The 12,868-nt window shown below is 39.1% G+C and overlaps 1 protein-coding gene across 5 annotated transcripts in view; it reads right to left on the minus strand.

Moving 5' to 3' along the window:
* Positions 1-235: 235 nt before the first annotated feature.
* The window catches only part of LOC124719941 (serine/threonine-protein kinase OSR1), a 538,784-nt gene continuing 526,151 nt past the window's right edge, over positions 236-12,868 (minus strand). For all 5 annotated transcript variants that reach the window (XM_047245141.1, XM_047245139.1, XM_047245142.1 and 2 more), the window contains 2 exons: positions 7,722-7,935; positions 236-780 (listed from right to left, as the gene is read on the minus strand). In XM_047245141.1, the coding sequence (XP_047101097.1) occupies positions 703-780; positions 7,722-7,935 (292 nt within the window). In that variant the 3' untranslated portion in view covers positions 236-702. The remainder of the gene's footprint in view (positions 781-7,721; positions 7,936-12,868) is intronic.

Here is a 12,868-nt window from a genome sequence, read left to right on the forward strand (position 1 = left end):
CAGTTATCAGAATAAAATGGAAATAGCAAGGTAAGAACCAAGGAAATATTCCACAGTAGTATCATGGAAATACTTTCCCTTTCTATACATTTGTAACCAAAGTCACTAATGAACAGTATTTAAGCACTAATAATACCACCAGGCTCTGCTTCAACCTGTCAAATATTGCCATACACTTACAACTACAAAAACAACAGAAAGACAAGAAGCAAAAAAAACTGTGGAAACAACAATATGCTGTAACTGAAATAAAATCATTTATTTACACGAGGAGGGAAAAAAGTAAATGTGATTAAATTAAAGACAACATTGGCCAGAAATTCCTTTGCACTCTTGTTTAGAGGAACCACAGTAACAGATAGAGCAGAGTTAATAACAATATCCTCACTCCTCTTCCAACTACAAAGAAGGAAAGAATTACAATTTGCATGCACCATATTTCATTGTCTCATTTAAAACACTCGAGCTCTCCATAAAATGTGTGTCTGCCATTCCCAATGTAGTATACGTTGCCACGAGCCGGGAGCTCAAACCGGCCAGTTTTTACAACCTCCGCCTCCACAAATCGCACAAAAGTGCCACACACTGAACAGTCTGTAGCCTCTCCCCCACAGGACGGCAGAGAGGGTGTGATACCCTGTACACTCGACTCACTATCCACCAGTGTCCGTCCACCCCTCAATCACACTCCCCCGGCACTTCTCAGTCCGTTATCGAGATCTGCGCAAAGCCGATCAGGGCCTTCTCGTCCAGTGGCTCATTCATGGCTTGGCTGGATGTCTGCAACACACAAATTGCACAATTTGCATAAAGAAAATTCTGTGAAATCGTGCACAGGGGACAATTCACAATATTTTGGGCAAGATACATGTATTTAACATTTCACAGAACTAATGAAAGTAGCATATGAAAAGAAAGATAATTATATGTACTTTCCAAATATAACAAAATTAACCACCACAAACTCTTGTCTCAAGACTGGTGTAAACAGTGAAGATGAAAACTGTAAAATTTCTGTTAAGTATGTGACAATTTTTTTTCTTCCCAGAGCAGAACAAAGTACATTCCAAACTTAGTACCACTGATAGTTGCACCTAGCGTCTGTGAATCATCTCTGGCAACACTGCCCAAATTATTCAAAACAGCTTCCAATGGCCTTTTCTGACACATGGCAAACACTGTAACAAGGAACGGTTTCCAGCAATGGGATCAACTTTATGAAGTGAGGTGTCAGGTATCACACACTTCAGCCATTCACCCTGCTGGGCCCCTTGGTTGCATATAATCTACCAAAAAATTCGTAATTTTATGCAACACTCAATAGCATTAAGAAGGTATAATTTTACAGATTTGTTGTGTGGTGTAATGTAGAGAGCAAGACCTTCATGTGCAGAACGTCATGAGTTTGAATCTTGTCAGGTGCTTTAAATGTTTTAATTTTTTCGAAATGGCTGATCATTATTTTTATTCAGTTAATTGGTGTAGGTGTAATTTTTCTATTTCTATTCCTTTACCACATTTTAACTGGCATATAAACTTCATTTGCTCTCATTTTCTTGCTATCATGCTTTTTCCCCATGAAATCTTCGTTCATGTGATTTTAATTGATTTTATGTATTAATTTCAATTCAATTTTTTCATTTTATCACTATTTTTTATCCATGTTACTGCGTTCATTACTTCTACTCCTCATTTTGCTTGAATTTAGTTTATTTATAATACCTTCTTTTGTTCAAATCATCATCTGCAGTATTTTTTCAATAGTGCAATGAGAATTTAGGCTATGTTTTAAATGTTTGTTTGGCGACTGCAGTAAAAAAATAAAAAATAAAAACTGCACACTCAGTATAAATAGATTATTCCGTCTTTTGTTTTTAAATTACACACCAAAATTTTCAAGTATTTAACCATTACAATAGATAAATATTGTTACATTCACTCAAATTATGAGTGGCAAAAGAATGATATAAAGAAAAAAATTACAACAATTGAAAAATTTCATAGGGTGCTTAAAATGATGTTACAAAGGAACAGAAATAAAAAATTACATTTCAACCAATTAATTAAATAAAAATGATCAAAGTATATTAAATAAAGATTTAAAAAGGAAAAAAAAAACAGCATTTGACAAGATCTGAACCCACAACAACATTCTGCCCATGACAGTCTTGCCTTATCCACCACACCACACAGCCAGTCCATAATATACTACTTTTTTAAGGCTACCGAGTGTTGCGTAAAATTCCAAGGTTCCCCCCCCCCCCCCCCCCCCATCAATTACTTGCAAACGGGGGCCCACGATGGTGAATAGCTGCAAGGTGAGATCCGGGGGACCTTAACCTACATCACTGTATAGACGGTTTCAGAAAGTCACCTCTTGTTGTAAGCTAGGTTTTCTTTGCTGAAGCTGTTTAAACAGTGGCTTCTGGACTGAGAACTTCTGTGCTCTAATTCAGTCATCAAATAAGTCTATCCGAACAATCAGTTCTCATTTAACAATTTTGTGTAAAAATATGAGCTGTAAGTTTTATTTTGTTAGGCATGTGAGAATCCTGTTCTTACTCCAGAATATTGGCTACATTTTAGTGGCCAGGTCTCGTATACCTAGAAAAGGAAACTGGCAAAACTGGAAGAAGCACCTAGCAGGGGGAGAAGAAAAACACCTGAAAGTGAAGTAGTAAGAGAGAGAGGCAGAGAGTACCACCAACAGGAAAGTAGTGCAGCACTGGCAGAAAAGGAAGAGCAACGTAAAATGGCTGTAGAAAGAAACTGTCAGCGAGACTGAGAAAAACTTAAAAATAAGCAACGAGACAAGAATGTTCATACAATTTTGCCTTAGACATTGGGAAAAGCAGTATGCAAGGCTAAGAAAGAACTGCCAAAGTCACCCAATAAACAGGCAGTAATTCAACAGCAAATTTACTACAAATTGTCACTAACCAAACAAAGACATAGCTGAAACTTCCTGGCTGATTAAAATTGTGTGCCGGACCGAGACACGAACTCGGGACCTTTGCCTTTCGCGGGCAATTGCTCTACCAGGAGAGCTTCTGTAAAGTTTGGGAGGTAGGAGACGAGATACTGGCAGGAGTAAAGCTGTGAGGATGGGGCGTGAGTCGTGCTTGGGTAGCTCTGTTGGTAGAGCACTTACCTACGAAAGGCTAAGGTCCCGAGTTCGAGTCTCGGTCCGGCACACAGTTTTAATCTGCCAGAAGTTTCATATCAGCGCGCACTCCGCTGCAGAGTGAAAATCTCGTTCTAAAGACATAGCTGTTGAGGCAACATCATGCACGGAGAGATCTGATACCACTGGATATAATATCTGTGATGTGATTACAGTTTCCTATGTCCGTGATATTAGCACTTATCAATTCTTAGTCTGCTGTAGGCCTACATATTTCTGTTATGCCAAATGTAGGGGACTGAAGAGGCCAATTTTGTAAAACTAATGCCACCTTTGTGTCATCGGATGACAAGGACGAATACCTTATTTACTCTATTATAAGACGAAGTTTTTTTTCCCAAATTAGTCATTCGAAAAATACAAGGTTGTCTTATATTCACAGATTAATGATGTCAATGTTTTTATATTGTTTAATAGAGTAATACAGGGGTCATCCTACACTTACAGATAAAGTTTGGCTATTTACATTTCGTATCAATTTATTTTGAACAATCCCGAAGGATAGGGCATATTAAACAACACTTTATTTTGCTTGCACTCTAATATGCTCAAGATTTCCTAATACACTGAAGTGCACAATACAGTATCAAGCTCGCTCGACTGACATTTGACATGCAGCGCTAGTGCAAGGGATACGCAAGAAACTTAATTAGCAACTGCAACAATCTAATGTTCTGCTTAAAAATTGAAAATTTTGTGAAATACAGTAGGAAATAAAATTAAAACTTAACTCACAAACTTTTGTCATATTTAAACAGACTCACAAAGTTTTCACGAATGTACAGTTGCCGCATACACACATTTGTGCTGCCTTTTAAGTAAAGGTAACATTCAAAGGCAAAAATATTGTCCTTCAAAAACCACTACTCGATTCTGAATCTAAGTCAATAACTTATTTTGTTATGAGAAACTCTTTATTTACCGTGTGAGTTGCAAATAAGAAATTCGGTCACTGTAAATGTATTAGAATATCAGAGAAAAACATCACCAGCTTTAAATCAGCTTCAGATTGAGGTAACACTCCGATCGAAAGAGAGAGAAAATTAGTCCAGAATAAAATGTCTAGCAAATGAAATGTATCAAATTGACTGCAATTGTTAAGGGAATAAATTACAGTGGCAAGACTCGACATGAAGATAATGCAAACAGTGGTCACTAGATGCAGGATGAAAAAAAGTTTGATAACTCTACCGAATAGTGATTGCGATCTTTTATTTATGTATTAGTTGCTGTTGTTACATGTGACCTGTACCCTAGAAGGCACTGCCATCCATGTTTCACTGTTGCTCAAGCACGGCATTATGAAAAGTTGGGAGGAGGGCAGTGATACCCCCAGTGAATGCAGGAAGGGGAGAGATGAGCATGCAAAAATTTCATTGTGCAGTCAACCGTGGGAATGCACACAACGTACTTTGGCTTTCTACGAACACATTTAAATGCAGCTTGCCTCAATCCATTTGCACTCTGAATCGAACTGACTTTACAATGGACAAATACTCAACAACAGCATACACTTCCACAGGAGACAGTAAAAGACCAGATGGAGGCCAGTGGCATACTTACGTGTTCTGGGCACCAATGTTGTCAACACTCAAGGGGGTGTGTCAGCTTCTGGTTCTACACAGCCGACGAGAGAGCAACTGGCAGACGATACGTTTATCAGCAAGACACACGGGAACGTTCTCACGAGATCTGCCGTGTGTTCGGAAGGGAAAAAAGAAACAGCTGTGTTCTTGTTCCCACAGTACCCGAGACCTCATAAATCGCAACATATTCGGGAAAAGTAGCCAAATATTGGTGACAACGGAGCTTAATGTTAAGATGATGATGATTAAAAATAGTGATACCAGAGATGACAGGCTAAGTTAAAAAGAATGGCAGTGAAGATCAAAATTGCTGTAAATATTTTCTTTTGTTTATTTTATTTCTCTTTGCATTATCAAACTGTCGTCAATCAATAAATAGCATAAATTTAGAATAAGTGCACTGAAACTTTTTAGACAGATCCCTTACATCTAAAAAATAAATGGGGAGGGTGTCATCTTACATTCAGGGTCGTCTTATACTCAGGTAAATACAACACCTGGATTGAGGAATAAGTTTGTTCTTACTGTTGAGTTTTCTGGGTACAATATGTGTTAGGTAGTTGGTTTAAGTATTCTATTGCTTTGTTTCATATTTAATGTCTCTGTCTAATATTATATTTAATGTCTAATGTAGCCTAGTAGACTCATTTTGCACTTCAACATCTTTTTGTGAAGAAGTATCAGCATGCGATTGCCTCATAAACTGAAAAAATAAATAAGCGTTAACTCTTGTTTATAGTGCTCCTGTGCTATGTTTCAATCATCTGTTACACTGTGCAGCAATAGCATTTCTTATGGACAAATTGTCGCATGTATAATACCCACTAGCATCTATAATAATACATAACAAGTAGTAGATAAAAAATCTACTTGCCAAGCGGTGGCAGAACACACACACACACATAAAAGACAATTGTGACTGGCAAGCTTTTCGAGCCAGTGGCTCCTCCTCCATCCAGAAGGGTTGAAGGGGAAGGAAGAGGGGTGGAAGGAAAGGACTGGAGAGGTCTAGGAAAAGGGGTAGATTTCAGGAAAGTCACCCACAACTGCAGGTTAGGGGAGACTTTACCGTACGGGATGAGAAGGAAAATCTATATGGGTCACGTAGGTTAAGATCTCAGGTATCAAATCGTACAGTCATTCACCGAGTGGGCCCTCGCTTGCAAGTAATCGACAAAAAAAAAAATTTTTAATTTTTGAAATTTTATGCGATGCTCAATACTATTAAAGAATAGAGTAGTATTGTGTTGATTGGTTCTGTGGTGTAATGGATAGGGTATAGCCTTCCTGTGCAGGCGGTTGTGGCTTTGAATCTTGCCAAGTGCAACAATTTTTTTATTTTTAAATCTTTATCAAAATTACTTATTCAATTAACTGGTTTAAATGTAAATTTTTATTTCTATTCCTTTGTCACACCATTTTAATATCGTATGGAACTTTTTCCTTCACTCATTTTTTTCTTTATATCATTCTTTTTCCATTTGAAATTTTTGTGAATGTGAATTTAATTATATTTATTTATTATAATAATTAAATATTTGAAAATGATGATCAGTTAAAAAACAAAAGATGAAATCTACCCATACTGACTACACAATGGTCTCAGAAATGCATTTGTTATAAGGCGTGGATTTTTATGGTAGCTGACATACAAATGTTTAAACCATACTTAAATTCCTATTCCACTATTGACAAAAATAACGCAGATGATTTTAATGAAAGAAGCGATTATAAGCAAAACGAAATTCAAGCAAAATGAGGAATAGGAATAATACAATAATACATGGATGAAAAATAGAATGATAAAAAAGAGAGAAATCAAAATACATAAAATTAATTAAAATCACATGAACAAAGACTTCAAGCAGAAAAAGAATGATAGCAGGAAAAATGAGAGCAGATGTAGTTGGTATGATGGTTAAAATATGACAAAGGAAATAAAAAATTACATTTAAACCAATTAATTGAATAAAAATAATGATCAGAGTTGTTTCAATAAACATTTAAAAATAAACGTCTTACCTTATCCATTACACCACACAACCAGTCCATTCAATGGTGCTTCTTCAATGCTATTGAGGACCACACAATTCTTTTTTGAGGGCCCACCAGGGTGAATGGTTGTGATATCTGGGAATTTAAGCTACATCGTCGTATGGTTTCAAAAAGACAATCCTACCTTCAGGAATCTCTCTTTGTTAGTACTTGTTCTCAAAAATTTTAACTAGGTTTTCATGAGATAATTAGAATTTAAATTAAAGAGTTCATCAGTTCAGGATTTTCAACTTTTCTGTAAACACAGTTTTACATTTCTGACCATTGAAAGCAAGCTATCAAAATATTTGCAACACACTGAAATCCTATAACTCTCTAATCAAACCTTTGTGCAATTTTTTCAGACTGTACATTACAGATAACTATCATCTGCAGGAAGTCTCAAGTTACTACTATCAATAACGATTGCCAGGTCGTTAATATACAGCGTATAGGGCAGGTCAAAAAAACTTTACAACTTTGGAATGACATACAGATCTGTTGAGATAACTTATACAATCTGTAGATGTGTCACTTTTTAGCAAACAATCAAAAGTTTGATTCACATAGTGCATCAGTACCCCATTCCACCACCAGGATCGCCAGTGCAGTGCACAGTTAAAATGGCTACTTTCACTGGTACATAGCATGCTTGCTGTGTATTCCAGTTTCGTGAAGTGAACTCTGCAAAAACTGTTTGGTATAAACTTTGCACCGAATACACTAAAAAAAACTCCGAGCAGGCCTACAATTTACTCTCGGCACACGAACTTTGTCGAGACAGGTTGTTCCCTGTGACACGATAAATCACCAGGCTGCCCGTTTGTCAACGATTAGGTTACTTCTACATCTGCCGGTCCCACGTATCACAAAACCCTCAACCGAGTCTTGCATTTTGTGCGACAACCGGCACTCACCAGCATGAAGGTGACGGTCCTGGCGATGTGCGGCATGGCAGGGTTGGGCGGCTGGACGGCCAGCTGGATGAGACGGTGGAGGTTGAGGGCGATGACCGTCACGTCGCGGCCGTCCACCAGCCCCGCACCCACCAGTTCCCCGGCTATCCCGTCCGCAGTGTCCTTGCCCAGGGCGAATTCGAACCGGATGTCGTTCAGCTCGCCGCGTGGGTTCCTGTAATTCCACGAGAAATAAGTCACCGTGTGCGGTGTAACCAGTGCATCTAAAACATGAAATAATTAGACGAGGTATGTTATGACCTTACACATTTATTTTCACAGGTTCATTTATTTTATTTGTGTTAGAATCATTACAGGTGTGTAGACAAACACATACATAGCGTAAAATGAAACTCGTGGTGTCCCACTGGTATGCCGAACATACTGATTAATAATTCCTAGTTGAATTGCTTGTGAAGTGGAAACACAGAGAGAAGCTCGTATTGCTGAGTTGTTAGAAATGTGGAGCAATTTGCATCAAACAGTGAATCAATATTGTGGAGTGGTACACAAAGATAGGCTCCATCAAGGAACGTAAAGAAATGTTTCAAGCGAAGTATCCCGGTAAGAAACTTCGCACGAGCAGTACTATTCGAGATCTGAAAAAGAGATGGTAGGCTGTAGGATCCATTCAGAATGTGCAGAGAAGTAGGCGACTGACAGTGAGGACCTCAAATTATAAACAGAATTCACACACACATTATGAGAAGTCCCTGCAAGTAGGTATACAGGGTGTTACAAAAAGGTACGGCCAAACTCTCAGGAAACATTCCTCACACACAAAGAAAGAAAAGATGTTACGTGGACATGTGTCCGGAAACGCTTAATTTCCATGTTAGAGCTCATTTTAGTTTCGTCAGTATGTACTGTACTTCCTCGATTCACCGACAGTTGGCCCAATTGAAGGAAGGTAATGTTGACTTTGGTGCTCGTGTTGACATGCGACTCATTGCTCTACAGTACTAGTATCGAGCACATCAGTACGTAGCATCAACAGGTTAGTGTTCATCACGAACGTGGTTTTGCGGTCAGTGCAATGTTTACAAATGAGGAGTTGGCAGATGCCCATTTGAAGTATGGATTAGCACGGGACAATAGCTGTGTCGCGGTACGTTTGTATCGAGACAATTTCCAGAACGGAGGTGTCCCGACAGGAAGACATTCGAAGCAATTGATCGGCGTCTTAGGGAGCACGGAACATTCCAGCCTACGACTCGCGACTGGGGAAGACCTAGAACGACGAGGACACCTGCAATGGACGAGGCAATTCTTCGTGCAGTTGACGATATCCCTAATGTCAGCGTCAGAGAAGTTGCTGCTGTACAAGGTAACGTTGACCACGTCACTGTATGGAGAATGCTACGGGAGAACCAGTTTTTTCCGTACCGTGTACAGCGTGTGCAGGCACTATCAGCAGCCGATTGGCCTCCACGGGTACACTTCTGCGAATGGTTCATCCGACAATGTGTCAATCCTCATTTCAGTGCAAATGTTCTCTTTACGGATGAGGCTTCATTCCGACGTGATCAGAATGTAAATTTTCACAATCAACATGTGTGGGCTGACGAGAATCCGCACGCAATTGTGCAATCACGTCATCAACACAGATTTTCTGTGAATGTTTGGGCACGCATTGTTGGTGATGTCTCAATTGGGTCCCACGTTCTTCCACCTACGCTCAATGGAGCACGTTATCACGATTTCATACGGGATACTCTACCTGTGCTGCTAGAACATGTGCCTTTACAAGTACGACACAACATGTGGTTCATGCACGATGGAGCTCCTGCACATTTCAGTCGAAGTGTTCGTACGCTTCTCAACAACAGATTCGGTGACCGACTGATTGGTAGAGGCGGACCAATTTCGTGGCCTCCACGCTCTCCTGACCTCAAACCTCTTGACTTTCATTTATGGGGGCATTTGAAAGCTCTTGTCTACGCAACCCCGGTACCAAATGTAGAGACCCTTTGTGCTCGTATTGTGGACGGCTGTGATACAATACGCCATTCTCCAGGGCTACATCAGCCCAACAGGGATTCCGTGCGACGGAGGGTGGATGCACGTATCCTCGCTAACGGAGGACATTTTGAACATTTCCTCTAACAAAGTGTTTGAAGTCACGCTGGTACGTTCTGTTGCTGTGTGTTTCCATTCCATGATTAATGTGATTTGAAGAGAAGTAATAAAATGAGCTCTAACATGGAAAGTAAGCGTTTCCGGACACATGTCCACATAACATATTTTCTTTCTTTGTGTGTGAGGAATGTTTCCTGAAAGTTTGGCCGTACGTTTTTGTAACACCCTGTAGAGGTTATCACAGCAGGTTGGTAGATATCTTACAGTGTGTCATTGTGTACTGAAAGATACAAAGTTAAAGGCCAAGTCTGATGCAAGAGCTGAAATCTGGTCATCAGGAAAACTGGTTGTTAACATCGACTGCTAATGATTACTCGGACCCCTTGGTCTACTTCACATCAGATGATCTTCGACCTTGTATGCACAATTCACAGATGCAGAGAAGCTGAACACAGCGTTCAAACAAGATGGAGCAACCGCTCACACATCCGTGGCCCACAGGAGGAATGTGTTCCCTGAAGACAGACTCGTCAGCAGAGGCCTCTGGCCCCATAGGTCCTTGCACTTGAGCATTGTGTGATTTTTATTTATGGGGCTCATTAAACGCAAAGTGTATGCTGACAATCTTCACCCAACAGACGATCTTAAACTGGAAATTACTACAGAAATTAAAAACATCACACCTGCAGAATTACGGAGTACTGCTGGTAACAATCATCACACAAAGTCGGCAATGCCTTAATGCCCAATGCAACCATTTAGAGCACATCTACTTTTTTTTATCACCACTATTATCTATTTTTTTAGTTAGTTGACTGTTACTGGAATCTCGGGAGTGAGGTATACCAGTATTATGTGGGGGCAACCTGTATAACTTCTGTAGTGATAAATACCATTCCAGAGGAGTGACGCATAGTCCTACATTATCTTACCTACGAATAATATTCACAACTAAAATTTGTAACAGAATATGACAAATGTAGAAATTCAGATGTTCACAGTGGGAGTTACTTTTATTCTGTACGTTGTTAGCATTATCACAGAACAACACGTGTCTTCGACACTGGACGGTAATCGCAGCAACTTTGCAAGAAAAAAAATGCCTGCTCAGATGCAGTAAAAAAAAAAAAATATACACCACAGATTGCCAATCTGGCGATCACCAATATGTGCAGACTTCCAACGTGTAGGTATATTAACAATGGAACTTTCTTAGAACGTGAAATGCACTTGTTTTCACTCATAGCTCGAGTAGTGAAGCAAGACAGTGTTTATGTAATCTGGTTAAACTACATATCGGTGAAGAGAAGATACAAGTCGTTAATGGGATTGTCACAAGTTGTTTCGGAAATGTCGAGTTTTAATTCCGTACTTTAAAGCAATGATAACTAGAGAAAAAGTTTGAAAAACTTGAAGGGCCCAGCAGTCACACATAAAGATACAAACATTTGTTTATTCCAATAAACTAGGTTGTGTGTCTTCTCAGGCTCACCTTCAGATCGGGCATTCTTAAGTTAGTAATATATAAAGTCTACAACTTTGCTTCCCTCCTCTGTCTCAAAGTCTGAGGCTTTATTGTGAAAAAGATAAATGATTTACAATTGGAAGTATTGGTCCTCACTAGTCACTGCTTTGTCTTATCTTTTGGGCAGCATACAAATCCCAGGGCAGAAGAACTGGGTAGTCTCTAGGAATTTTGCAATCATCCATATGACCAGAAGTGATGGTCAGTCACACCGAGTGCCACTGATAGGAAAAGCAGATTGTCAGAGGAAGCAATGTCTAGAGAATATGATGGGTGGGTAGGACTTCCCATTTTAATGTTTCAAAGTACATTTTGACAGGTTTTGGGATATGGGACCACAATTTCCATGCTGTAAAATCATCTTCATATCTGTTGCTGTATGGTGGTCATTTATCCTTCAGTCCTCAGCTCAAACAAATCAATTGCATTTGATAATGATCTCCTGCAGTTGTTTCCGTTTCAATAGTTTTGAAAACCTTGTCTCTTTCACATCCACACCTATCTTTGACATCAAAAATCACCATTCTTGAAGCATTGAAACCATTCTCTGAATGTTCTTTCACAAATAGCTTAGTAACCGTAGCTCTTACCCAGCATTTTATGAGCCTCAACTGCAGATTTCTTCATGTTAAAACAGAAAATCAAAAACTTCCGACAAATGATTACGACTGAGCTCCTAAGTTGACATATTCAATTGAGAATAACTTTATGGGGGCAATCACAAATCAATCAATATTTTGGTGGTGCTATGTTTACCAATGCCTAAGCTTATCGTACGACGTGACCTACCATTTGCAACTACCTCCTTCTACTGCAAAACGGTGGATCAAAAGTTGTATGTGGACCTAAATATCTTTTAATACGACAAGAAGATAGGAAGCAATTCAGCATATTGCCACAAGTTATAGTTAAATAGCATGTTGTGTCAGAAAACAAATTCCTTTACCTGCTGTACCCTTACTCCTCTTCTGTTGGACATTAAGGGATTAAGCAGTTCATGGGCCAGTCTATTTGTAGTTAGTGACATCATCCTGAAATATGCTCAAATTGTGCTAGTGTGTTGGGCAGTGTGCTTTGCATCTATTCTCAATGGAACATATACAGAGAATGGCAGCACAAATGATCACAGGTTTGTTTGATCCCTGGGAGAGCTTAAGCAACTGAACTGGCAGAATCTGTAAAATAGCCGTAAAGCATCCCAAGAAAATCTACTAATGAAGTTTCAGGATTTTTTGAAAGCCTGCAACTGTTAAAGCTTTGTTTTCTAGATTTTACTGCAATAAATTAAAAAACACACAATTTCTAGTTAGTTATTGATTTCTGAATGTAGTTAGTGGTAAAAGTTTAGAAGAACGTGTGCTTTCAGTTTTCTTATGGTCCATTGGTCCATTTGTGCAGAGTCTCACACATGTAAACATTACGTACAGCTTTCAGTGCACAGTATACATCGAGAATAACTTACATAAAACGGTTACAAAGGTGCTTTTAGATGTGGTTGACAGAG

The sequence above is a fragment of the Schistocerca piceifrons genome, chromosome 11 (genome assembly GCF_021461385.2).
Source record: "Schistocerca piceifrons isolate TAMUIC-IGC-003096 chromosome 11, iqSchPice1.1, whole genome shotgun sequence".
Classification (NCBI taxonomy): Eukaryota; Metazoa; Arthropoda; class Insecta; order Orthoptera; family Acrididae; genus Schistocerca; species Schistocerca piceifrons.